General features: G+C 46.6%; 1 protein-coding gene across 2 annotated transcripts; it reads left to right on the top strand.

Annotated features, from left to right (window-relative positions):
* The first annotated feature begins 1,111 nt into the window (after nucleotides 1–1,111).
* LOC134412271 (lysosomal acid glucosylceramidase-like) lies at nucleotides 1,112–24,299 on the top strand. Of its 2 annotated transcripts, XM_063146150.1 has the most exons (11): nucleotides 1,112–1,275; nucleotides 5,929–6,045; nucleotides 10,487–10,678; nucleotides 11,391–11,537; nucleotides 12,836–12,972; nucleotides 14,731–14,903; nucleotides 17,277–17,517; nucleotides 19,096–19,320; nucleotides 20,964–21,127; nucleotides 21,422–21,547; nucleotides 23,941–24,299. In XM_063146150.1, the coding sequence occupies exons 2-11, from the start codon at nucleotides 5,961–5,963 to the stop codon at nucleotides 24,047–24,049; spliced, it is 1,599 nt and encodes a 532-aa protein (XP_063002220.1). In that variant the 5' UTR covers nucleotides 1,112–1,275; nucleotides 5,929–5,960; the 3' UTR covers nucleotides 24,050–24,299. The 2 variants fall into 2 exon arrangements, with proteins under 2 accessions (XP_063002220.1, XP_063002221.1); XM_063146151.1 differs by lacking the exon at nucleotides 23,941–24,299 and having other exon boundaries at nucleotides 21,426–21,539.
* Nucleotides 24,300–26,192: the final 1,893 nt, after the last annotated feature.

Below are 26,192 nucleotides of genomic sequence, written 5' to 3'. Positions count from 1 at the left end.
TTGCATTTGCAAGCCGAGCCGTGGTTTTCTTCCAGAAATTTGGGGAGGTTAAATTTTGTTTTGCGTAACTAACAATTTGCAGTTTGTGTAATTTGTGGAAATTCCGGCTGCAATTTGTGCAAGTTGCTATGTAGGCAATTAAAAAAACCAAAACAAAAAAACCTGACAGTTTGCAAACAGTTTGCAAATTTGATACAGATAAAGTCTGGCCGGCTTCTGAGGAACGAGCTGAAGTCCGGAGGGCCAGGCAGATGAAAGCTCAGGGAGTTAAAACTCCCTTATGGGTTCTGCTGATATCTGTACCCACACTGCTATCTTTTCGGTGACAGGTTAAGACTTTCCTGTTCTCTCTGGCATTTAAAGTCTTTAAAGGTGTAATCCTATGCATGTTCAGACAGAAAAAAGCCCTACAATTCCTAGCTTCTCTGTGACTTGTAGCCTTCTCCCCCAACACTGTCTAAACATGCATCAGATTGCGCCCTTAAAAGTCTTTTTGAACATTTGTGGGCTGAGTGTAGTTCCTGCAATGTTGTTTTTCCTCTTCTACCTGTATATAATGCTGCGTAGGCATCCTTGTTAGTTTTATATTGCTGAGAGTTCTTACTAGCATTTTTAATTGGCATCACTATGACTATAACATGCCTAGAGAATGTCTTGAATGATGCATATAAGAAACGAAATTAATCAACACCTGCAAAAACCTTCTTTTGGAGTAAGCCTGGGTACAACTTCCCCTAGGCAACTCTCCTATAATCTTTTTAAAAACTCTTTCATAGCACGTTTTGTTGGTTTTATTAGCACTAGGGACCCATGTTTTTGTAAAGGAAAACTGTCAAACTCCACTGTCATCCAGTAAATAACCTTCAATAGCATGTTTCTCCCTTAATCACTGCTAAGTATTCCCAGGGAGTACTTTCTCCGAGAGTTGTAAGGATGTTGCTAAGAATTACGCTACTCTATTTCTCTCTCTTTTTTAAGATTAAAATTCAGGTTGCGGATTCCAATGGCCAAAGCTGCATAAACATCTTACACTTTGGTCTTTTTTTTTAAAAAAAAATATATTATTTTATTTTATTTTTTTAAATTTCCCCCTCTGACTCAGTATGCCGATTTGACTCGAAGTGCGTGAGATCCCACATTCTCCACCCTCCGCTTCCTACCCACACAGCTGTTCTGCTTCCTTACAGGTTGCCTCACCTGGTACCGTACCAATTTCGCATGATGGATCGTAGCCGCCCTGACTGTCATTGGTGTTTGCAAAATCCCAGCTTCAAGGTGAGCTTAGAGGATTGTACATCTAATCATATCTCGAAATGAATTCAAATTTGGAGGAATCTCCTCCTCTACCCTACTTGTAAATGCTAATTTTCTTGCCCAGCCAGAAATTTTATCTTGATTTCCACTTCACCCTGCTATATCTCCATCTGCTTCTGGGTTTCTCTCGTCAGTAGTGTTGTCTGAGGCCCTTTTGGTGCACTGGATGGTTCTGGCACAAGTTTCTTTCCAAACCTAGGGCAGATGTGAGAGGGGAAGCAGATTGGCGGTGAGTAGCCTGCCATTTCTAGAAGCGCGGAGAGAAGGGTGGGAAAATTGGGAAGTGTCTCGGGATTTAGAACTGAGTGCGTGCAATAATAATTCTTACCCGCCTCTCCGATTGGATCGAGGCAGAGAACAACAGCAAGCATAAAATAATAAAATACTGATTAAAAATGTGGTATACACTGTTTAAAAGCATTCTAAAAGCATCCTAAAAATATCCTAAAATTCCACTGGATAGGCCTGCCGGAAGAGATCAGTCTTTATGGCTTTCTTAAATTCTGGAAGACTGTTAAGTTGACAAATCTCTCCCGGCGAGCCGTTCCACAAACTGGGAGCGGCAGAAGAAAAGGTCCTCTGGGTAATAGTTGTCAGCCTTGTTTTCGCTGGCTGGAGTCAATTCTTCCCAGAGGACCTGAGTGTGCGGGGCAGATTGTACGGGAGAAGGCGATCCCGCAGGTAGCCTAGATCCAAACCATGTAGGGCTTTAAAGGTGATCACCAACGCTTTGTACTTTGCCCGGAAACTAATTGGCAGCCAGTGAAGAGATTTTAGGACTGGTGTGATGTGGTCACCCTAGATGTTCCAGTGACCAACCTGGCTGCTATATTTTGAACTAGTTGAAGTTTCCGGACACGTCTGTGTGTGTCCCAGGCCAGCTTAGGGGATCTGCTTGTTAGAAAATGGGCATGCCGTGGAGAATGAAGCATCTGGCAGATCAGAGAACTGAGGCACGGTCTGGATAGAATTCCCCCCTCCTTGCTCTGCAGTGAATTCCTTTGCCTATAAATGGGCTTGATTCCCGTGATTACTTGTACATGTACCAAGCATCTATCTTTAAGCTAGTATAATGGTTAGAGTGGCAGGCTAGAAGATCCGGTTTTGAATCCCTACTCAGTGAGCAGGAAGTGAGGATCTGGGTTCGAATCTCTGCTCAGCCCTCATGATGCATTGGGTGACCCTGGGCTGCTCAGCCTCTCTCTCACTCAGCCTCACCACATACCTCGCAGGGTTGTTGTACGACTGGGGAGCCATGTATGCTATGCTGAAGCTATTTTCAGGACAGGTGGGGTAAAAATGCAAAAAATAATTAAATGAAGATGGTAATAAATTCCTTGGCGGGACCGAAGTTCCATCAGTAGCTGGACAGATAGCTTAGGAAAGTTCACTACCTGAGCATTTAAGGCAACAGCCACCTCTTGCTGTTTGGCTATGTTTGTGATTCAAAGATAAACTACCTCGTAATATGGAAGATCCTTTTCCAGCCATTGGTCCTGTGTTCTGTCTCCAACGGTGGACAGCCAGATGCTTCAGAGATTTCCAAAGGAGGTCATGAAAGCAGCACCCCTTCCCTGTTGTATATCTCAGAATATACTGCTTCTGAATGCGGAGGCTTCATTTGTCTGTCACTGCTAATACTCTGGCTTCTTCATGAGCCTTAAAATTGGTTTATTAGATTAGAAAAAAATGCACGCGGAGAATACAAGCCAAGAAGCTTACCCACGCATTTTCTATTGGTAGACTACAGGTCTCACAGTTGGTATTACTCCAGTTCCCTTGAAGCAGTAGGTCTGTCCAGTAGCTGGTTATCTGAGCAAGCGGTGCACCTTCTCACGGTCAGACGGGAACGTGTGCTCAGGATTTGATTGTGCCACCTTGTTCAGTCTGTCAGAACACACGCAGGCACGCACGCATGCACACACACACTCACACACACACACACACACTCCCCCCTTCTGCCAGGAGAAAAAAGAAAGGGACCTCTTAGCAGGAAATTAAGTTTCTCGCAGCATCATTATCCACTAAAAGGTACACACTGTACCTTAACGTTTTTTGGCTGCGAAAAGCATGCCCTTCACTTTGCACTGATGAATGCCAACTCCAACGTCTTAAAAATGGCCAACTGCTCCAACAAATTAGTATACCCATGCCAACGTTTTAAATGGATATAGTTGTTTTTAAATGGATATTGCTGTTTTTTTATGCTTTCAATGGTTTTAAATTTCTGTACATTTGTTTTTAATGTTCACTGTTTTTAACTTTTGTAAACTGCCAGAGAGCTTCGGCTATGGGGCGGTATATAAATGTAATAAATATAAAATATAAATAGACACTGCACATGATTCTATGTAAATTCACACCCGAATCCTCGCCATTCATCTGAAGTAAAATCTAGTACAGAATGGCAAAGTCTATTTGGAAGGGATGCGATTCTAAAGCACCACCCCCCAAAAAACTAGGCCCTGTACAAAGGAGAGGTTTTGTAAAATGGGTACAAATCTGTATGCAAATATGAGGTCATATGATCTCTTCATAGGCAGCGTAGTCTTTTCAGCTGTGGACGGAATTAGCTCTACCTGGAGCAGAACAGGTTGTGGCAAGGAAACTTCACACGCTGATACTTTTTGTACCAATTACAGCCTCATTGCGGTAAGTTAAACATACCCCATACCTGCTCTCAGCTTTTTAAAATCAACAAAACAAGATCAACCCAAATAAAATATTCCGGGAAATGGGTAGGATTTGCTGGTTGGACTGATCAGTAGTTCAGATGCTGTTATGAAAGGTGGAGGCTAGAAACTTTCATGAGTGTGTAAAATGCATAGGTGGGCGTGTAAAATGCATAGATGAGCGTGCAAAATGCATAGATTTTTACTATTTTTAATTGTTGTAAACCACCCAGAGAGCTTCGGCTGTGGGGCGGTATATAAATGTAATAAATAAATAAATAGATGTGTTTGCTAGAGAGGGTAAAAATGAAATGCCTTGTATTAGAGACCACATCAATAGCTCCTGCTAGGAGAAATTGCGTCCTGGGAAAGAACTTACTGGGGGGTGGGGGGCATTGACGTGTCTTGGAGCTGACGCTGGCAGAAGATAGTTCTGGATCTACTGGAAGAACTTTGGTCGATTTGCAGTTGCTTTCTTTCTTTCTTTTTTAAATTGAATTTCGCAAAGGAACAATTTTTTGGCAAAAGGAACCCCATCCAAAATGCAACACGTGTGAGTCAATTTCTTTAAAGTCTGTCTGATGAGTAAGATCTCAATTTGGTACAAGCAAGGTTTGTCTGATAAAGGGATCACTCATCCTAATAGATCATGCCATAAGAGTTCGGTGTGTCCTGGGAGGTTGTTGTGGATTCTTCTCAATGCTAGTGTAAAGCCAAGTGGCCATGGGTGCTAGTAATCCTGCTCCCGCACTGCTTTTTTGCTCTCCAGACACTCCTCGTGTCCTTCTCGGAAGCTTCTTTACGTCTCCACAACCCAGGCTTTCTCTGAACATACTTTTTTAAAACCTTCTTCTTGCTTTCCTCCATCTGTTCCCAGAGGTGTAGCAAGCCATACATCAGGACAAGATGTAGCACATTTTGGTACATCAGGTAGAACCAATATAGAATCTGGCTGAGGGGGCAGACCTGGGATGGAAGTTGGTGGGTTCCCATCAGGCAGGAAAGGCGCAGATTTTAAAGGCAGCCTAGGCATTTATTTATTTATTTATTGCATTTATATCCTGCCTTTTTCCTCCAAGGAACTTAAGGCACATAATCCTCCTCCTCTTCTCCATTTTATCCTCACAACAACAACCCTGTGAGGTAGGTTGGGCTGAGAGTCTGTGACTGGCCCAAAGTCACCCAGTGGGTTTCCATGGCTGAGTGGGGACTAGAACCCGGATCTCCCGTCTCCACTTTAGCCACTACACCACACTTTAGCCACTACACCACACCATAAGTTTAGATCTAGTTTCTGGGTGTACTGAGGTAAAGGACATTTTTGTAAATGAGGGTAAAACCAGTCCCCTTTCTCTCTCTGATCCTCCCTAAATTAGGCCATCGATATACCATGAACAACCAACATTGGGATGTGTAGGCAGCTGGAATTAAAAAAACCACTATGGACTAGTGGATTTGGTAGCTACTCAGCAACTGTGCTTCTTCCTCCCAAACATCCACCCACCTTGCCTGAGGGACTCCACCTCTCCTGACACAATGTTAAATTATAAATAACGCAATCAGTGCATCAAAAATAATAAAAGAAGAATGAAGTGACGATGCTCTAATGAAGAAAAGAAGCTAGCAGTGCTAATTTGGAGAAACCTGTCAGTACAGGTTGCAAACTCTGAAGTACTCAGGAGTAGTGAATGCAGCCTTTTATCCTCACGCCAACCCTACAAGGTAGGTTAGCTGGGCAGCTAGACGGCTGGCCCCAGGTCAGTTTTTGACTGGAGCTGGGATTTGAGAAAGGGGATTTCCCCACTACGCCATGCAGGTTGTCAAGTTCACCCCCCTGCAGGGTTGTTTTTTTTTAAAACACCTGATTTTGAAGGATTGAAGTGGTGGGGATTCCAGTTCCTTGAGCCAGCTGTTTTTGTAACTGCCTCCCTACTGCACACAGGCACGACGACTCTCAGACGTTGACCCTGGAACATGAGAGCCACAATGTGGACTATGGATCCTGGACTTTACGTTCTGTTTCTCCTCTTCCTCCTCCAGGTGGTCCCAGGTACAACAGGTGAGTGAGAATATACACGGGGTGCCAACTTGTTTTTTTCCTTTCAACGCCAAATGAAAGCGTTTGTTTTTGCCAAAGTGTTTTCTCCGTTTCAGATTTTGAATTTTATTTTTTAGAATGAATGGATAGTTGCGTTGGTGTGGCTGGGTTGTTTCTGTTTCTGTTGTTAGTTAATGTGCCTTCACTGTGCAACAGTGACATTTATTTTATTTTATTTATTTATTTAAAACATTTATATCCCACCCTATATCATTAAGATCTCAGGGCTGCGTACAGATAAAAGCATACAGTATAAAACAGTAAATGCACACAGCTAAAAACAAATTAAACCATGAACCAAGTTAAAACAATATATAATTTAAAAGCAGTAAAACAATTAAAACAGTTAAAACAATGTGCCATCTTATTTATTATTTTATTTAATTTATTTTATTTATTACATTTTTATACCGCCCTATAGCTGAAGCTCTCTGGGTGGTTCACAAAAATTAAAATCAGGAAGAGCATAAAAACAACCAACAATCTAAAAACACAACTACAAAATACAATATAAAAAGCACAACCAGGATTAAAACCACACAGCAAAAATTGATATATGTTAAAATACGGAATTAAAACAGCAAAATTTAACATTTAAGGTAAAAGGTGTTTAAATACTGAGAAAATAAAAAGGTCTTCACCTGGCGTCTAAAAGCATATAATGTAGGTGCCAAGCGAACCTCCTTAGGGAGCTCATTCCACAGCTGGGGTGCCACAGCAGAGAAAGCCCTGCTCCTAGTAGCCACCTGCCTCACTTCCTTTGGCAGGGGATCATGGAGAAGGACCACTAAGGATGATCTTAAGGTCCGGGCAGGCACATATGGGAGGAGGCGTTCCTTCAAATAACCTGGCCCCAAGCCATTTAGGGCTTTGAATGTTAGTACCAGCACTTTGAATTGGGCCCGGACCTGGACTGGCAGTGGCAGCCAATGAAGTTGTAAAAGGACTGGCATGATGTGGTCCTTCCAGCCAGTCCCTGTTAGTAGGCGGGCTGCCCTGTTTTGTACCAGCTGAAGTTTCTGGACCATTTTCGAAGGCAGCCCCACATATAACGCATTGCAGTAATCCAGACGAGAGGTTATCAGAGCTTAGTGAATTTAACCATTAAAGACTTTGTTAAGAAGCCATGTTTTCACTTGGTGCCGGAATAAAATCAGCGTTGGTGCCAGTCGGGCCTCCAAGGGGAGGGCATTCCACAGTCGGGGTGCCACATGCGGGGGGCCACTGACTTGAATGCACCTGAGTGCCCTCTGGCACTGTAGAGGCGCTCCGCTCCTTGGTACATTGTGGAGTTGCGGACAATGAAACAGGCTGAATGTCAGCTGGAATGCAAATAGCGTAAGACTCCAAGGGAAGATGACCAAGCATTCTCTAGAGCACATAATTGTAAAGCCTTCTTTGCTGATTCTGATGCCTCCGTTGTGTACCCAAGTAGCCACGCAGCAGAGTTCTCTCGGCTGCTCTGGAGCTGTTCACAGTTTCCCCAAGCGAATGGGGAGCACTGGTCTCCTCAAGGATCTTTTTGAGCCACACTTTGAGGACACGATCGCTCATCTCTGTTGCAAACTCGACCTCGTTGTCAGCTTGTTGTCATCCCAATTTTGTGGGATCAGTCTCAATTGCTGCGGCCCTGATGACGTGGGCAAGGGGCTTGTAGCAATGCGACTGACCACGTGCCACCTGGAAGCTGCTGGCGTACCGCCCACTCCGCTGCCCAGCAGTCTCCCTGCCCGAGCTGGCGTGGGTGGTCTCGGACGCAGTGTTGGAGAACCCTAGGACTGTAGTTCTGGGGGACTTCAATATCCATGCCGAGGCTGTCCTGACAGGCCCCGCTCGGGACTTCATGGCTACCATAACAACTATGGAGCTGTCTCAGTATATCATTGGCCCGACACATGTGGCAGGACATACCCTTGATCTGGTTTTTACTGTTGGTCAGATGGGGGAGGATCTGGTTTTGGGGGAGGTTTTCACAACCGCATTGTCGTGGACAGATCATTTCCTTGTGAAATTTGGTTTACCGGTAACAGATCCTCCCTGCAGGGGTGGCGGTGGGGACCCATTGAGATGGTCCGCCCCCGGAGACTTATGGAATCTGAAGGATTCCTGAATGCTCTGGGGGATTTTCCAGCTGATAGGGCTGGTGATTCGGTCGACGCCGTGGTCTCACTATGGAATGGTGAGATGGGAAAGGTCATCGATACAATCGCTCCCGAGCTCCCACTCCGGTGCTGTGGAACCTGTAATTCACCTTGGTTTGCAGAAGATCTACGGGCAATGAAACAGGCTGGACGACAGATAGAGTGCAGGTGGTGTCGGTCTCGGAGTGAGTACGATCGAAAATCAGCAAAGACTCTTTGTTGTGCCTATTATGCAGCAGTGAGGATGTCCGGGAAAGCCGCCAAATGGCTTGACAAAGAAAGATAAGACCAGCCGGTAGCTAGGTAACGAAGGTGTTTATTTACAGAAGCTAAACAGTGCAGGGAAAGGAGGGGAAAACGGGGGTTTGACAGCAAAAGTCAAGGAACAGGAACAGTTCAAGGAGCAGGCTTGTAGAGTAGTCAATGTCCAGTCCAAAGTCAAGGGAGCGTGGCAAAGAGGAGATTCGATAATGCAGTCCAAGTTCAAACACAGCCAACAGTCAGCGACAAACCAGTAACACAGTCCAGAGTCAGGGGCAACAACAGGCAAGACGTAGTCACAAACCGGTCCAAGGTCGAAGCAGGAATCCAGAGTAGGCAGACATGGTCACGGGGTCCGGGAATCAAGACAGGAATCAGAATCCAGGCGTTCAGGAACAAGGCACGAGGTCACAAGATCCAAGAGCAAAGGCTTCCGCCAGAATGCTCAGATAATCTCTGACAACTTTGCAGGGCTCACAGCTGCGCTTTTATCCTTAGTCAGAGTGCTGAGTCATGGCCTCTCAGCTGATCCCTAATTGCCTGGCGTTTCTGGTGGAGGCGGCGAGACCAGCGTCTGGCTGCCTTCTCCGCCCGCAACTGGCTGAAACCAGGCTTCTCCGCCTCCTCCTCAGACCTCTGCGGCTCCTCCGTAGTCTCTGCTGGCATCAGGCCCTCAGAGCTAGCAGAGGTCCCAGCTGGCCTTGGCTCTTCTCCCTGAGGCGCTGCCACAGTCTCTGCCAGTCCAGCCTCCTCACTCCCTGAGCTGGGCTTCTCGGTACTAGGTCCAGCCTCTGCCACCTCCTCCTCATCTCCTGACTCCATCTCTATGCAGGGCATGACAGTAACATTGATTTCATTTCGACACCAAGTAAAAACATGGCTTTTGAACAAAGCCTTTGATGGTTAAACTCACTGGCACATTGTTTTAACAGTTTTCACTGCTTTTATTGCTTTTAAATTATATATTGTTTTAACTTGGATCATGGTTTAATTTGTTTTTAACTGTGTATATCTATTGTTTTATACTGTATGTTTTAATCCTTACGCCACTCTGAGATCTTAATGATATAGGGCGGGTTATTTATTTATTTATTTATTTATTACATTTTTATATGGCCCAATAGCCGAAGCTCTCTGGGCAGTTCACAAAAATTAAAACCATCATAAAACAACCAACAAGTTAAAAACACAAATACAAAATACAATATAAAAAGCACAACCAGGATAAAACCACGCAGCAAAATTGATATAAGGTTAAAATACAGAGTTAAAACAGTATAATTTAAATTTAAGTTAAAATTAAGTGTTAAAATACTGAGTGAATAAAAAGGTCTTCAGCTGGCGACGAAAGGAGTACAGTGTAGGCGCCAGGCGGACCTCTCTGGGGAGCTCGTTCCACAGCCGGGGTGCCACAGCGGAGAAGGCCCTGCTCCTAGTAGTCACCTGTCTCACTTCCTTTGGCAGGGGCTCGTGGAGAAGGGCCCCTGTAGATGACCTTAGGGTCCGGGCAGGTACATATGGGAGGAGGCGTTCCTTCAAATAACCTGGCCCCAAACCGTTCAGGGCTTTAAGTGACAATACCAGCACTTTGATAAAAGTGGGTTATAAATGTTTTAAATAAATAATAAATAATAAATAAATAACGCTGCAGCTCAGAGTTGTCGGGAGCTGCCCCTTTTCATATGTAGCTCCTTTGCTGAGGAAACTACACTACCAGGCCAGTTTGAAGGTTTTGGAACTAGTGTGCAAAGCCCTAAACAACGTGGGATCAGGACACCTGAAAGAGTGAATTCTCCCTTTCCAACTTGCCCTGTTGCTGAGGTCACCAGAGGTCATGCTCCCAGTGGATCCGCGCATGTACCTATGGCTTGGAGAAGAGCCCTTCATAGGAAAATGTTTTTCCTTCCCTTCCCTAGAGCATGTGCAGAGTTTCTTTTTGGAAGGGTGCTATCTTTTCCTTCCCCTCACCCCTGCCTCTTTCTCTTCTCCTATATACCCAGCGGCTCGCCCTTGCGTCCCCAAATTCGTGGGCGTCAATGCCATGGTGTGTGTCTGCAATGCCACTTACTGTGATACGCTGGATCCTGTCTCCCTGCCACCGATGGGGCACTACCTCAAGTACGAAAGCAGCAAGGCGGGCAAGCGCTTGGAGCTCAGCAAAGGGAAACTGAGGCCCAACTGCAGCGGAACAGGTAAGTGTTTCTTTGGGTGGGTGGAAGGAGGGTCCGCTATCACTTTCCCACTCACCACATCTAAACCGCTTGCAATGGAGGCTGGTGGCTCTGACGTCAGTGGGGCCGTGATTCCGTTTTGGGTTTGCGTCAGAACTGGCCAGAACTCGTAAAGGAACAATCCAGAGACCCAGAATTGTATCACAGTTCCGCCAAAATCTGAGCCACTAGCTTTCACTGGCTCTGGGACCACTACCCACATGGCGGTGCCTGAATCGTACTTTATTTCTTAAGAGCACAATTCTATGCACGTTCAGACAGACAAAAAGTCCTGCAACGCCCAGCATGCCTCAGGCAGTGTAGGTTTGCACTTTAAGATTATTCTATTTCATTTTTTAAAAAATCTGGCTGGCATATTGCAAAGTGAAGCCCTGCTCTCCGGCGCCATTTTTATTTGAGTTGAAAAAAGGGATTTTTGTGTTTTGGAGTTCACGGACCCCACCGCTGCCTCGTGTTTCGGCTCTCGGCCCTGTTATTTCCTTTCTGGGAATGAGTGTTTAATGTCTGGCTGTGCCCGCTTCAGCAGTCCTTTTACAAGTGGGCAAGCCCCACGCCACGGCAGCCATTTTGTGAGAGCACCCCATGGAACTCCCTCAAAATTCCAAATGCGCCCCTCAGCCCCAAAGACAGGCCACCCCTGAGTTTTCTAACATCAGCTTTTCTTCCTCTAAAGGGCTCCAGTATAAATACAATCCCTTCGTTCAGTACCAGCGTATCAAAGGGTTTGGCGGATCGCACACTGATGCTGCTGCTATTAACATTATGCGTCTCTCTCCGGGGGCTCAAGACAAACTGCTCCGGTCCTACTTCGCTGAAGATGGTGAGAGCACCAGGGTGAGGGGACGGGTCTTGGGGGAATGTAGAAAACTAGCACATCAGGGAGTGGAAGCAGCCTAGAAAGCCTGATGTCCTACTTTTCTACATATGGGGATGAAAAACAAGCAAAAATACGGATGGTCATCTTCTCCCTCGCCCCTCACAAACCTGCAGTTTGAAGTGGAAAGGTTCAGAAAGGATGCTATCACCTGGTTTTGCTAGATGTGTCTTGTATTTATAGCTCCAGTTAAATAAATAAATATAAAGAAATACAAAGGAATAGATTGGAGGTGCGGAAGCACACGTGAAATGCAACCTGTCTGCATTTCATGAATTGTCGGGAGCCTTTTGTTCAGTTGTCCGCTGATCAACGGAATCGGATATTTTTTGAATTTCCCAATTTGCACAAATCCACGTTTGCACAAATTCGCATCTGCGCAAATGTGTGCTTGCGCAAATCCCTCCTGTGTGCATTTGCACACTTTAGCCTCTGGAGGAAATGTGCGTTTTCAGCAAGTGTTTTTGTTTAATTTTTTTGGTTTTTTCCTATTACTAAACTCGGTGGGGGGTGGGGAGAATTCTGGAAAGTTAGAAAAACAGTCTGCAAGTCCGTGGAATCTGCGTGACCGGGGAAAAGCAGAATCCGTTGCGGAACCTGAACTCATTTGATTCCATTGTGGATTTCTGCAACGCCCCTCGTCAGAAGTTGACCCCTCCTGCTTTAGAGCGATGGCTGTTGGTGCTACCAACTGAAAGACATTGCACAGCGATTCTGTTTTCCCTCCCTTAATGTGGTAACAAAAAAGGCAGAAAATGTGGCTGGAGGCTAACAAGACCTTTTTATTTTCCCAGCATTTTAACAATCTATAAATACCTTTTAACTTGGTGTTTTAAATTTGTAATTTTACATTGCTGCTGTTTCTATCCAGTTGAGCTTTTATATTGTATTTTATATTATGGTTTTATACTGTTGTTTTATACTTTGAATGGTTTTAATTTTTGTGAACCGCCCAGAGAGCTCCGGCTATTGGGCGGTATAGAAATGTAATAAATAAATAAATAAAATAAGATGAAGTCGAGGCTGCCTGGAACCCCCGTAAAATTCTGCAAACCCGGTTATTACGATTTTTGCCAACATTATTTCACCAACGTGCAGGAAATGTGGCAAGCCATGACGAAAGGGGTTTTTCCTTCTTAAAACCGGAATCCACAGAATAAAAACATACCAACGAACGAGTTGGTAAAAATGGCACGCGGCTTCTCCGTAATCCCTTTTCTCTTCTTCCCTCGTCATCTCCGCAGGGATTGAGTACAACCTTCTGCGCTTGCCCATGGGCTGTTCCGATTTCTCCACACATCCGTACAGTTACGACGACAACTGTCGGGACGACTGGGAGCTGAAATGTTTCAAACTTGCACCGGAGGACACCGACCTCAGGGTGAGCTGGGCAAAAAGGCGGAGCCTCTATACCACCACCTGGTGGCTGCCCTCTGTACTGATTGCAACGTATCCGCTAGGCTCTTCATCAGTGGCGTAGCGGAGACAGAACTTGCAGGGATGCAGCCCCGGCACTCTTTCATTAGAAAGGATGCTGATGTCTCCCATCACCACCCTCAGACCTCCTTGTTCCATGAGCTTAGCAGCCATCCTTACAGCGACTAGAGGGGGGGGGATGTATTTTACTAGGAACAATCAAGCCCCCGCTCCACCTTTTAAGGATTGCATGTGCTCAATGGCTCTGGAACGCTCACTATTTATTTATTTATTATTTATTAATTACATTTCTATACTGCCCAATAGCCGGAGCTCTCTGAGTGGTTCACAAAAATTAAAAAAAACATTCAAAGTATAAAACAACAGTATAAAACCATACTATGCTTTATGTATTTATTTATTTTATTTATTTAAGCATTTTTATGCCGCCATTCAGCCAAAAAAGGGTCTCATGGCGGCTTACAAAAGTATTTCTTGACAGTCCCTGCCCACAGATAGCACCCTGTTTTAAATTTGTATTTTAAAAATTGTATTTTTGCACTGCTGCTGTTTTTATCTTGGTTCTGTTTCTATATTGTATTTTATATTATGGTTTTATACTGTTGTTTTGTGTTGAATTGTCTTAATTTTGTAAACCGCCCAGAGAGCTTTGGCTATTGGGCGGTATAGAAATAAAATAAATAAATAAATTATAATGAAAATCAGGTTTAAAAAAATCCAGTTTCATCAATGCTACGAAAGACGCCTGACAGTCCTCAAAACGCAAAGATAACAGAGTTAACTAACTCTGCACATCTGTAGTTGCAGGCCCACAATCCACTTCCCTTTCTTGGTGTTTTTTTAAAAGTGAAATATAACTGATAGGAGCAGGTAGCGACAGGAGAGATGCTTCACCTAGAGATGTCTAGATTTGGGGAAATACGTCCTGCGTGTGTTTCATGGTTTGTGCGGTATCGTTCATTCCGGCATCCATTCACAAACACATTCGAATTTTTTTATTCCCCCCTCCGTCCCCTGGTATGCAGAAAAGTATGCCAATAATGCTATAAGTGGGCTTGCAACAATTTATGTGATTTATGTTAGTATGTAACATTTAGTGTATTGTCCCCTATTCTATTCAACTTCCCCCACGTGTATTTTCCAGCATGGCCTTGGTCTCAGCAGAAATTTGCGTCTTTTCCTACAAACAAATTTGCGTAAATTTCAATGCCACCTGCAGGGGAGATGATGCAGTTTCTCCAGCGGCAGTTTAGAAGAGTTTTTTTGCCGGAGTCAGGATCCGTTCGCTGCACTCACATCATCATAGAATCATAGAATAGCAGAGTTGGAAGGGGCCTACAAGGCCACTGAGTCCAACCCCCTGCTCAATGCAGGAATCCACCCTAAAGCATCCCTGACAGATGCTTGTCCAGCTGCCTCTTGAAGGCCTCGAGTGTGGGAGAGCCCACCACCTCCCTAGGTAACTGATTCCATTGTCGTACTGCTCTAACAGTCAGGAAGTTTTCCTGATGTCCAGCCGGAATCTGGCTCCCTTTAACTTGAGCCCGTTATTCCGTGTCCTGCACTCTGGGAGGATCGAGAAGAGATCCTGGCCCTCCTCTGTGTGACAACCTTTTAAGTATTTGAAGAGTGCTATCATGTCTCCCCTCAATCTTCTCTCAATCTTCTCCCCTCAATCTTCTCAATCACCTCTCCCTTTTAGATCCCTCTCCTCCACCGCATCATGGCCTTATCTAAGAGGCCCCTCTCCCTCGTCGCCAGCCCGTGGACTGGTCCTTCCTGGCTGAGGACCAGTAACGAAGTGGGGGGCAAAGCAAAGATAAAGGGGGAAGCCGGGGACAGATACCACAAGACCTGGGCCCGCTATTTCATCAGGTAATAACGCATCCATGGGGTCTGTAGGGAGGGAAATGGCTCCATCATGGCGAAGGCAGAAGCTATACCAGTTGCTGTGGAACATGGGCAGGAGGGTGCTCTTGCACTCGGGTTCTGCTTGCGTTTTCCCATAGAGGACTGGTTGGCCACTGTGTGAACAGAGTGCTGGACTAGATGGACCCTTGTCTTACCTGCTGATGGAGTGAGATATTATTTCCTCGTCTCCCTTGATATTTTGTGCAGTACCAGCTCCAGGTTTTTGTGGGTCTTTGGGCATGGTCCCCCTCTCTCAGCGAGTCAATTTTCCACCACTCTTGTCGCCAGCTGCTCTTCCTCCTTCTCTTCCCCCTCATGGCTCCCGCTTGCTTTCTTGGCAGGCAGAGAGCCAGGGAGTAAGTAGGCTGTAGCATCTCCTGCCCCTCCTTCTCATCGAATCATAGAATAGCAGAGTTGGAAGGGGCCTCTAAGGCCATCGAGTCCAACCCCCTGCTCAGTGCAGGAATCCCCCTTAAAGCATCCCTGGCAGATGCTTGTCCAGCTGCCTCTTGAAGGCCTCTAACGTGGGAGAGCCCACCACCTCCCTAGGTTACTGGTTCCATTGTAGTACTGCTCTAACAGTCAGGAAGTTTTTCCTGATGTCCAGCCGGAATCTGGCTTCCTGTAACTTGAGCCCGTTATTCCGTGTCCTGCACCCTGGGATGATGGAGAAGAGATCCTGGCCCTCCTCTGTGTGGCAACCTTTCAAGTCTTTGAAGAATGCTCTCATGTCTCCCCTCAGCCTTCTCTTCTCCAGGCTAAACAGGCCCAGTTCTTTCAGTCTCTCCTCATAGGGCTTTGTTTCCAGACCCTCGTTGCCCTCCTCTGAACACGCTCCGGCTTGTCTGCATCCTTCTTGAAGTGTGCCCCCATTGTCTGGGCCGGAGTGAGAGGCAGAGGTGAATCAGCAGGTTGCAATGCTGAAGAGGACCCTCTTCTTGGTGGGCCGCTGGTGTGGCGTGGTCCCTTGGCAACTGGCCAACCATGCTGGTCCTTGACGCTGGTCTTAGATTTGGCATCTGATATATCTTGAGCAGTGGGGAAGGCGATAGCTCCAATGTTTATGCGATTGATCCCCATACACACATGCCAGTCTGCTGGGGTGGGTGGGTCACACCTGTGAAAAGCTGCTAGTCTCTGCCGCTTCCCACAATGAGCGTTGCCAGGCTCCGCCCCAAGTCCAAACCGAAGCATGTTCTGGCCCCACCCACTGACTCACCTGTGGCCTCTCCCACAGAGCAGTCATTTTTTTAAAAAAAAAACCCACCTTAAAATTGGCAACCCTAAACAGAGATGTGGGAACAGCCTGTATGCCTCTGAGGAGAAGGCGTTAGCTGAGTGTGTGAGCATTCCAGATGGGACTGACCCATATTTCCCTCCCTTCCTGACCAAAATGTGGTAAACATGTCAAGCTGACTCTTCAATTTATGTCTCTATTTATTTTTTAATGAACGGTACACATGATGGAAAATGATGATAGTTTTATACGTATGGTGTTTGTATGGTGTTTCCCCCACCCCCCGGCTTTCACAATGTATTTTCTGTTCTGTTTTGTTGATATTCCCAATAGAAAATATATATTTCTCTACTTGTATCCTATTCCTCCTCTGTGTAGCTCACGAGGGCATGTATGGCTCATCCCATGTCCTTACAACGAGCCTGCGAGGTAGGTTAGGCTGAAGGATAGTGACTGGCAGCCAAGGTCACAGAGTGGATGAGGATTTGAATCCTAGTACGACACTAATTTTGCCTTCCCTCACACATCTGGAGTGCATTAGGTTGGGGAAGTGTGCTTTAACACAACCTGCTGCCCTCCAGATGTTTTGGACTACAACACCCATAAGTTCCATCCCGGCATGGCTAATAGCCAGCAGGTTGCCTGCCATGGCTATAAGCACTGCACCAAAACAGAATTTGCAGTTGCCTACGCAGATGCCCATGGTCTGATACCTTTTACGTTAAAATGCTCGAACTGATTCAATAATTTTTCATCACATTTTAAATGTGAATAAAGTAAGTCCTCGATCCATCCATCCTGTCCCTTTCTGCACTCGTGGGCCAGACCACTGGAAGGCAGGGTCATTTTGATTGGCTTGTTGATTGGCTAGAATATGCCTTGCGTGATTCCCCAGGCATCTTTGTAAGTAGAAGGACTAGAAACTTGATTTTAAATGCAATCTGAACATTCTGGGATTTGGTCTGGGACAGCCCTGAGGAGGGGGCTGCAACATCCCTGCCATGGCTCCGGATCTGGTTAATGCCGCCTCCCCTGAATAACAAACAGAGAAGAATCTGCTATGCAAACATCTCTCATCTCTTCCGTATGTTGGAATCCAGGTTCCTGGATGAATATGCCTCATGCAACGTCACCTTTTGGGCTATCACAGCTCAGAATGAGCCGGTGTTCTCTGCTTTCATGGTCATAGAGGACTTCCCCACCACTCTCTTCTCGGCCAAAGAGCAACGTGACTTCATCATCAAGGATCTGGGCCCAGCGCTGACCTCCAGTCCCCACCGAGATGTCCTGCTCATTATCCTAGATGACTTGAGGATCAACCTGCCCAATTGGGCCAACGTGGTACATCTCCAAACCTTGAATCATGACCAGGATGGCCAGGGTACAAGCGTACCATTTCCCAGCACAATTATTATTATTATTATTATTATTATTATTATTATTATTATTACCTTTCTATACCACCCCGTAGCCGAAGCTCTCTAGGCTGTTTACATATGATTAAAACAACTAAAAATAATATACAAAATTTAAAACCATCAAAACATACAGTATGCACAAAAACATACATCTGAAATCAACAATAAGCTGTCAGCCGAACCTAAAAACAGATCTGGGATCGGTTAAGTTCATTGCATATTGCTAAATATCTGGGGAAAGAGAAAAGCCTTGACTCGGCACCGAAAAGATAGCAATGTTGGAGCCAGGCGGGCCTCATTGGGGAGATTATTCCATAATTGGGGGACCACCACAGAGAAGGTCCTCTTCCTCGTTGCCGACTTCCAAGCCTCCCTTGGAGTAAGTACCTAGAGGAGTACCTTAGGCCCTTTCTACACCTAAGGGTTATCCCAGGGAAATGGAGGGATCGTCCCTGGCTGCTCCTGGGATCCCCTGTGTGGCATTTGGATGCACAGGAACGATCCCGGAACAATCCCAGGATTTAGGGCTGGTGTAGACATTCCCTTAGATGTTGAGTGTAGTGTATGGGTAGGCTTTGCTCTGTTGCTGGGTGACCCACATTGCCTCCAGAAAAGTCAGTGACCTCCAAGTTCCAAGATCAATCCCACACGTGATTGATCAATCCCTAAACTGGAGTTGGGGAATTTATTTATTTATTTATTTATTGCATTTATATACCGCCCCCATAGCTAGAGCTCTCTGGGCGGTTTACCGAAATTCTAAAATTGAGATAAAAACGAGTATACAAAATTTAAAATTCCAAAACGCAGAACATACATACATAAAACATTAAAAACCATTAAAACTAAACATGTGGGTGATTAAGATGTGCTGCCATATGCCTGGACAAAGAGGAAAGTCTTAACCTGGTGCCGGAAAGATAGCAGCGTTGGCGCCAGGTGAGCCTTGTCAGGAAGATCATTCCATAGTCTGGGGCCACCACCGAAAAGGCCCTGTCCCTTGTTGTCACACTCCGAGCCTCTCAGAGTAGGCACCCGGAGGAGGACCTTAGATGTTGAACGTAGTGACCGGGTATATTCACATCGGTGCCTATGGGTAACACTGCGCTTGGGACCCCCCCCCCACTGTGCCCACAAAGTGCCCTGTTTGGGGTGTGTATGTGTCTGTTTTGTGGCAGGCCACTGTGGCAGCCGTTTTGTGAAATAGCATGCCCCCCCATGGTAGCCATTTTGTGACCACACCTACGACAACTTCCTGAAAATCCCAAATCTATTCACTGCCCCCACACCAAATTGGGGACAACTGCCCTAGACGCTCCATTCCCAAGCTTGGCCTAATCATTTCCAAACCCTTCTCTTCATTTGATCGGGCTCCTAAATGTCTTTGAGAGATTCCAGGCACTGGGCTGTAAGGGACCCTTGAAAGGTCATTCAGGTATAAGCGATGATGATGCTATGTCTGTCTCTGACTTTCTCTCTCTCTCCATCCACTCTTTGGCAGGTCATTGGGAACAGCAGCGCTGCCCAATATGTGTCAGGCATTGGACTCCATTGGTACTTGGATTCTGTGATCCCTCCTGGTCTGACCATAGAAGCCACGTACCGCCTTTACCCCAATTACTTTATACTTTACACAGAATCTGCCAACGGCTTCCAAGCCTTTGAGAAGAAAGTGGATCTGGGGAGCTGGAAACGGGGCACGCGATATAGCCGTAGCATCCTGACGGTAAGGGCTGTCCACGCTTTGCAGCGGGTGGCAGTGGGGATGGGGGGGTGTCCCTGCCACGACACAGGCTCTGAACACCAGACCTCACGGCTGCCACCACTTATTATGGGGCGACACAGGCTCTGAACACCAGACCCGGCCGAGGCTACTCCCTGCTCAAGCCAAGCACCACCGCTTGATACGCCTGAGGCAAGGGACAAAACCCACCTTCCTCCAAACTGTGTGGAGAAAGGGGTTTAAAATGGAGAAGGATTTTAATATATATAATAATGCGCTGTGAGTTGTATCTGCTGAGGTGAATGATTGTCAGAGTGGGTGCTGAATGTGTAAACTTCAGATGATAAATGCCAAACAGACACGTGGGCTTTTTGTGGTAGTTTAAAAACAAAACAATCAAAATTTATTTTTAAAAGTTCACAAGCTTTGTTTCAAGTAACAACATTTAAAAACCTTTTTGAAACCTTTCATACAATCCTGTCACTCATTCACATACGCGCTTTCCTTTTTCTCACACAATCACTCTTGAACTTTCTTTATTCTCAGTATTGATTAATATACATCCACTACGTGCACACCACACCCTAAAGACACCACTCACTACACTGACTCTCAAATTTCCCAGAACTTAAGTACCCTAAACACAGAGAGCACTACAGACTCTAAGGCAGCCTTTCTCAACCTGAGGCGCTCCAGATGTGTTGGACTACAACTCTCAGAATGCCCCAGCCAGCTGGCTGGGGCATTCTGGGAGATGCAGTCCAACACATCTGGAGCGCCCCAGGTTGAGAAAGGCTGCTCTAAGAGTACCTAACAAGTCCCCCCGAAAAGTTCTCTCCATCCCCTCCGTCCTTCCCTTATATATCGCTCCCCCCTCTCCCAAGACATTCTAACTCTGCCCACTCAGGCCAACATTCTAAAAACCACAGACTTACACACTGAGTTCAGCATTGGCATTTTGGAGTTTCAGACGGGCGTTTCCCAACGGGCGTTGGTTGTTTTATGATGGTTTTAATTTTTGTGAACCGCCCAGAGAGCTTCGGCTATTGGGCGGTATAAAAATGTAATAAATAAATAAATAAATAAATAAATAAGCCTACCTGGAGATGCTGATGAATTCATACCTGGGGACTTCTCCATGCAAAGCAGGGGATTAGTCTCTGAGCTCTGGTCCTTCCCTTAAAAATATAGTAAGGCTCTGGTCCTCATTGTGGCAAAATGAAGTTTCCCAAGTTCACCTAGAGATCCCAGGGTTTGAATCTGGGACCTTCTGTGCACAAAGCGGGTGCTGTACCTCTGAGCCAGCGGGGCTGTGAATCGGCTCTGAGATTCAATCCAAAACTCTAAGGTAACTATCCAAAGTGCTGAACTTGTTTTAGGGATAGGGTTCAGCATTTGGGCAGCTCCTTCACCATTCTGACTGAAACCCAGAGCTGATTCCTTGCCTCACTGAAATAGAGGCCTCCACTGCTCTGAGCTCTTCCTTCCCCTAAAAATCAAGCAAGGTTCCAGTCCTCATCATTGCAGATGGGGGCGTTTCCTAACTTCAGCCAGAGATCCCAGGGATTGAAGCTGCGGCCTTCTGTGCAAAAGAGACTCCCCACCTGTGCTCTGCCACCTCTTTGACTGTTCTTTCACTCCCGCAGAGCCTGAACAATTTTTGCACGGGTTGGATCGACTGGAACTTGGCTCTGGATATGATAGGAGGGCCCAATTGGGTCGCAAACTTTGTGGACAGCCCCATCATTGTGGATTCCCTCAAAGATGAGTTCTACAAGCAGCCAATGTTCTACCACTTGGCCCATTTCAGGTAAGCCAGGCTCTCCCTGAGCTTCTGACGGCCACCTGGACCCCCTACCTGTTCAGCAAGAACCTCCTCCGCCTCCCGCCGTCCCCCAATGTTTGGGATAGCGGTGAAACTGAGGGAGGTGCGTGGCACTGAGAGGAACCCTGAGCCACGGTAGAGAAGTCATTCTTCACACAACACACAATTGCCTTGTGGCAGTGAGTTCCTCACCGACATGGGTGCCACCCGCCTCCCCTGGTTGCGGCAATTTGTGGCTGGCGTCAGTTGTCTCCCTAATCTTTCTTCTCTCCTGACCAGCAAGTTTATTCCCGAAGGCTCCGTCCGAGTCTCCCTGACCTGCAGTAGCCCGTTTAGCAGCTGCCAACTGCAGACCGCGGGCTTCCTCCGCCCAGATGGCATCGCCGTGGCCGTGGTGCTTAACGGGTAATTGCGCAGGGGAAGGGAAGCCGTGGCGGTCGCAGGGTCTAAACCAGTGTCTTCCTCGAGCCACCACTTGGGGAAGGTTGTTCCCGGAAGCCCAGGAACACATTCCCATCCAATATGGGGAAGTGGTTTCCCCATGGCAAGAGGCTGCCCTCCAGGATGCAGCAGGTGGAAATTAGGGCTGTGTACGGACCCCCCCCCCCCAAATCCTCTTCGTGGCCCGAGCTGCAACTTCTGGATCGGGCTGATCCGCCCCGCCACAATCCACCTGTGGCCCGGTCTGTTTCGTTATGGAACTCCGGATCCGAATCAGAGCTCCGTTCCCCCCCCCATAGACTTACCTGGCTGTGCCACCGTCTTACCTTTTTTTCGGAGCTCTGGATCAAGGCGAAGGATCCGCCTTCATCTCGATCTGCCCCGTGATGCTCCGCTGCCCCCCCGATCCTCTTCGCCTCCGCCTTAAGGGGAAGTGAAGCACCCCGATCCGCTTCTGCTTCTCCGACCCGAAGAGAAGCGGAGCACAGCCCTAGTGGAAATCTGTTGTTGTTGACAGGAGCACAATGTTAAGAACACAAGAACATCAGAAAGGCCCTGCTGGGTCAGACCAAGGGTCCATCTAGTCCAGCACTCTGTTCACACAGTGGCCAACCAGCCATCGGCCAGCGATGAACAAGGCAGATCATCATCATCATCATCTATTTATTTGTTACCCGCCTCTCCTGCCCATGTTCCCCAGCAACTGGTGCACACAGACTTACTGCCTCCAATACTGGAGGTAGCACACAACCATCAGGGCTAGTAGCCATGGACAGCCATCGCCTCCAGGAATTTATTCCACCCCCTTTTAAAGCCATCCAAATGGGTGGCCATCGCTACATCCTGTGGTAGGGAGTTCCATAGTTTAACTATGTGCTGTGTGAAGAAGGACGTCCTTTTATTTGTCCCAAATCTCCCACCCATCAGCTTCATGGGATGACCCCTTTGGGTTCTAGTGTTTTGAGAGAGGGAGAAAAATGTCTCCCTTTCCATATTCTCCGTACCATACCTAATTTTGTACACCTCTATCATGTCTCCCCTCAGCTTCCTCTTCTCCAAGCCAAACAATGTTGAGCCAATGTTGCACCGTGTCCTGCCTTGTTGGTCCCTGGCCTACAGCTGGTCGGCCACTGTGTGAACAGAGTGCTGGGCTAGATGGACCCTCGGTCTGACCCAGCAGGGCTCTTCTGATGTTCTTATGTTCTTAATCGGTCCAGCCCCCTTGATTCAAATTTTTTTGATGGACTGAAAAGATGCCCCTGATGAAACGGGCGGCAGATTTTCCCTTTCTTTCCAAGCTTATTGGTAATGCTGGTATTTATTTAAAAATCAAACTGTTGGCCGGAATCTTAGAAGAGGCATTTCCTCTTCTGTGTCTGTGAGAAGGGGGGAGGGTGGCTCTTTTCAGATTTTATTTATTTATTTATTTATTTATTTATTTATTTATTACATTTATATACCGCCCCATAGCCGAAGCTCTCTGGGCGGTTTACAAAAGTTAAAAACAGTAAACGTTAAAAAGGTATACAAAATTTTTAAAAACCCATCGGAAACATAAAAACAACAGTATCCATTTAAAAACAACAGTTCTGGGGTCCATTAGGAAAACAAACTTAGCATTGTTAAATGCCTGGGAGAAGAGAAAAGTCCTGACCTGGCGCCTGAAAGATAACCGTGTTGGCGTCAGGCGAGCCTCATCGGGGAGATCATTCTACAGTCGGGGGGCCACCACTGAAAAAGCCCCTCTCCCTTGTTGCCACCCTCTGAGCTTTGGTAGAGGCATTCACCCCCCTATATGTGTGACAGAAGGGGGAAGCCTCTTTCAAAATGGAATTAGAAGAGGCATTCCCTCCTACGTATGTGAGAGGGAGAACGCCTGCCTAGGACGGCTTTAGAAGAGGCATTCTCCCCTATATGTGTGATAGAAACGGGATGCCTGTTTCAAGATGGAATTAAAAGAGACACTCCCCTCTTATGTGTGGGTGAAGGGGAGATACTTCTTCCAAGATGACACTTCCCGCCTGCACCATCTAAAAACAAAGTTTACTTTCCTCCCTCTTGAGAACGACTGATTTGCAACTCTAAAAGGCACTCTTTCCTCACCAGCTTGGCCTCCCTATTTAACTGCCCGCTTGTGGGGACCGCTACGCCTTTCTTTCCATTCGCTTCTCTCACGCCATCATCCAATCCCATCAGCTGGGACGGACTCAAATCCCCCCACGTTCGCGCCTTCCTTGTGGGCAGTGCAGAACCCCCTAAGAGGGGTTCTGGTGAGACCCCCGTCTTTCTAGGACGGCCTCTGCCCCTTTCCCAGCTGTTCTGCGTGTCCAACTGACCCAAACTTTTTCCTCCTCCAGGTGCTTCTTCGATGTAGCTTTCAGCATCTTAGACAACCGGTTTGGCTACATCGAAGATGTCGCTCAGGCCTACTCCATCCAAACCTACTTGTGGAAGACGGGCTTATGAGGCCGAACGGGAAGATTTTGTCCCACTCTGGGGAAAGCCAGGGTCATCCCACCAGGGCCGAGAGGGCAGCCTGGCTGGGAAGAATGAACCTCTCTCCCCCTCTCTGGCCAATGCCATGCTAACAGATGCAGGGAAAATAGGGTTATCTGGAGAAGTAACACTCAGGCCAATAGATGCTTTTGCACGTGTTCCGAAAGGCTATCATCTATTTCCTTCCATAGTTTGAACCCTTTAGCATTAAATATGAACTGATCCGCATTGGGCCCAGTTGTGTTTTGTGTTCTCAGAGAAGTAGTGGGGGGGGGGGATGGAATAGAGGGTGGTAATAGATACTTGCATACTCCGTTTCCTCCCAAATTGACCATCCTCGCCCCTAACTAGGGGACAAAATGAGCTCTTTCTTCGTTGGGAAATCCCGCTATAAAACACAGTTCTCTTCGAAGGGCTGTAGGGTCTGATTCCACCTTAAAGATACAGAATCATAAAAACGGCTGCCCATCACCTCAACGGCAGACTGAATTGGCAGGTGCAGGCATCACCTGCTCACAGCCTTCCACGTTAAGCTGAGATGTACCGCACTGCTATTTTTTAATTTTTAAAATATTTTTTTTTTCTAAATTTGCATCTATGTGACCAAATTAGCCGAGGCAAAATTGATGCCATCTGTCCTCTTTGGTCCTCTACTTTGGTGATGGGTTTCGTCTTTGGGGCGATTCGTCTCTAGCCACCCTTCCTTGGAGGGCCACAAGTGCTCTACCGAGTGATGGAAAGCTTGGTTCGTCGTAGGGAGACACGGATTTTATTCCATTCCCTCGGTCTGTGTTTTGCGGATTGCCAGGAGGCTTTCATTCCGTCATCAGTGCACTGATGGGATTGGATTTTCCCCCCCGCTATCGGAAATTTGTTCTGCGCGTACGCAATTCACATTCGCGCATTTGCGAATTACTGTAAACTGTGCCCTCCCCCAATGAAAAAATGGAAATCCGTGGAATCTGCGTGAGTGGGGAAAAGCCTCCGCTGTAGAGTATTGGGCAAAAGGCAGGAAACAAATAAAGAAATATAATAATAATAATAATAATAATAATAATAATAATAATAATAATAGAATCCGCAGGTCAAACTCATAGAAGTTTGAACTCCTCTGAATCCATTCAGGATTTCTCCCCCATCCGTAATCTTCTGACATTTGTTAGTGGAACTTGTTAACTTGTGCAGAAGATGTCCGATGCACCCTTTGCCTTTTCTTGTTGGGCCGAAAGGGGATTGAGATGGGAGGGATTGGCAGAGGGGATTTGTGTAGGTGTAATTCCAGAAAGAGGAGTATTGGTGATGTATTGGTCAGTATGATTGCAGAAGAAGAAATGCAGGTGGGTGAACTTTGTTTATACACTGCTCCCCATTGAAAATTTCGGAGCGGTGTACAAGATAAAATAAAAACAGAATATAACACTTTAAAATAGATTTTAAAAGACGCAAAATGTGCATTATATAGCAAATGTGGGATGTTTATCCACCAGGGGGCACTGCAGCCTCAGAAATGAAAAGGTTGCCCAAATAGGCCTCTTCTTTTAGTTCCCAAATCACTCGGAAATGCCCCGTTCGCAATTCGGAATGGGAGCACATTTCCCCTGAAATTGTCGGCGGATTCCCAAACGTGCGTTCGCAAAACGTAGCCTCGAAAAACTTTCTCAAAGCGTCTACATCGCCAGTGCTTTAGTCTACTGGGAAAACGTGCCCAGCGTCCACATTCGACCGACGTGCGTTTTGCGCAAATTTTCCCATTCGCGCAAAGCAAGGAGCGAGCGCAAACGCTCGTGCGAATCGAGGAGAGACGGGCGTTCTTGCGTTCCTATTTTCTTTGCCTAACTCTGGACTGTGTGTGTTGGGTTGCGGGGTGGGGTGGGGTGGGGGGAAGGAAACCCTGGCCACGCAGCATCTTCTAAACATCAATATATCCTATCCAAGGCATCCTATATCGGTTTTCGTCTGGTGCCCAAAAAGCCGCAATGTGAGCACAAGGCGAGCTTGTTTTGCGAGGGCCACAAGGGGGCGCCACTACCAGTGGCCAAGCAATCCCTTTCTGGAGGGCCGCAGGTGCCTTACCTGTGGTTTATTTTCTACCAGGGACTAAGAGGTGTAAGCC

This window comes from Elgaria multicarinata, chromosome 21, assembly GCF_023053635.1.
Source record: "Elgaria multicarinata webbii isolate HBS135686 ecotype San Diego chromosome 21, rElgMul1.1.pri, whole genome shotgun sequence".
NCBI lineage: Eukaryota > Metazoa > Chordata > Lepidosauria > Squamata > Anguidae > Elgaria > Elgaria multicarinata.
The sequence above is the reverse complement of the archived record's forward strand: the minus strand, read 5'-3'. Positions and strand labels throughout refer to the sequence as shown.

Excerpts from the sequence above, each read along its gene's own strand:
- LOC134412271 (XM_063146150.1), top strand. The coding sequence starts at position 5,961 with ATGAGAGCCACAATGTGGACTATGGATCCTGGACTTTACGTTCTGTTT. Across the intron at positions 17,518-19,095 it reads TGCCCAATTGGGCCAACGTG|GTCATTGGGAACAGCAGCGC; the intron begins GTACATCTCCAA and ends ACTCTTTGGCAG. Across the intron at positions 19,321-20,963 it reads ATAGCCGTAGCATCCTGACG|AGCCTGAACAATTTTTGCAC; the intron begins GTAAGGGCTGTC and ends TCACTCCCGCAG.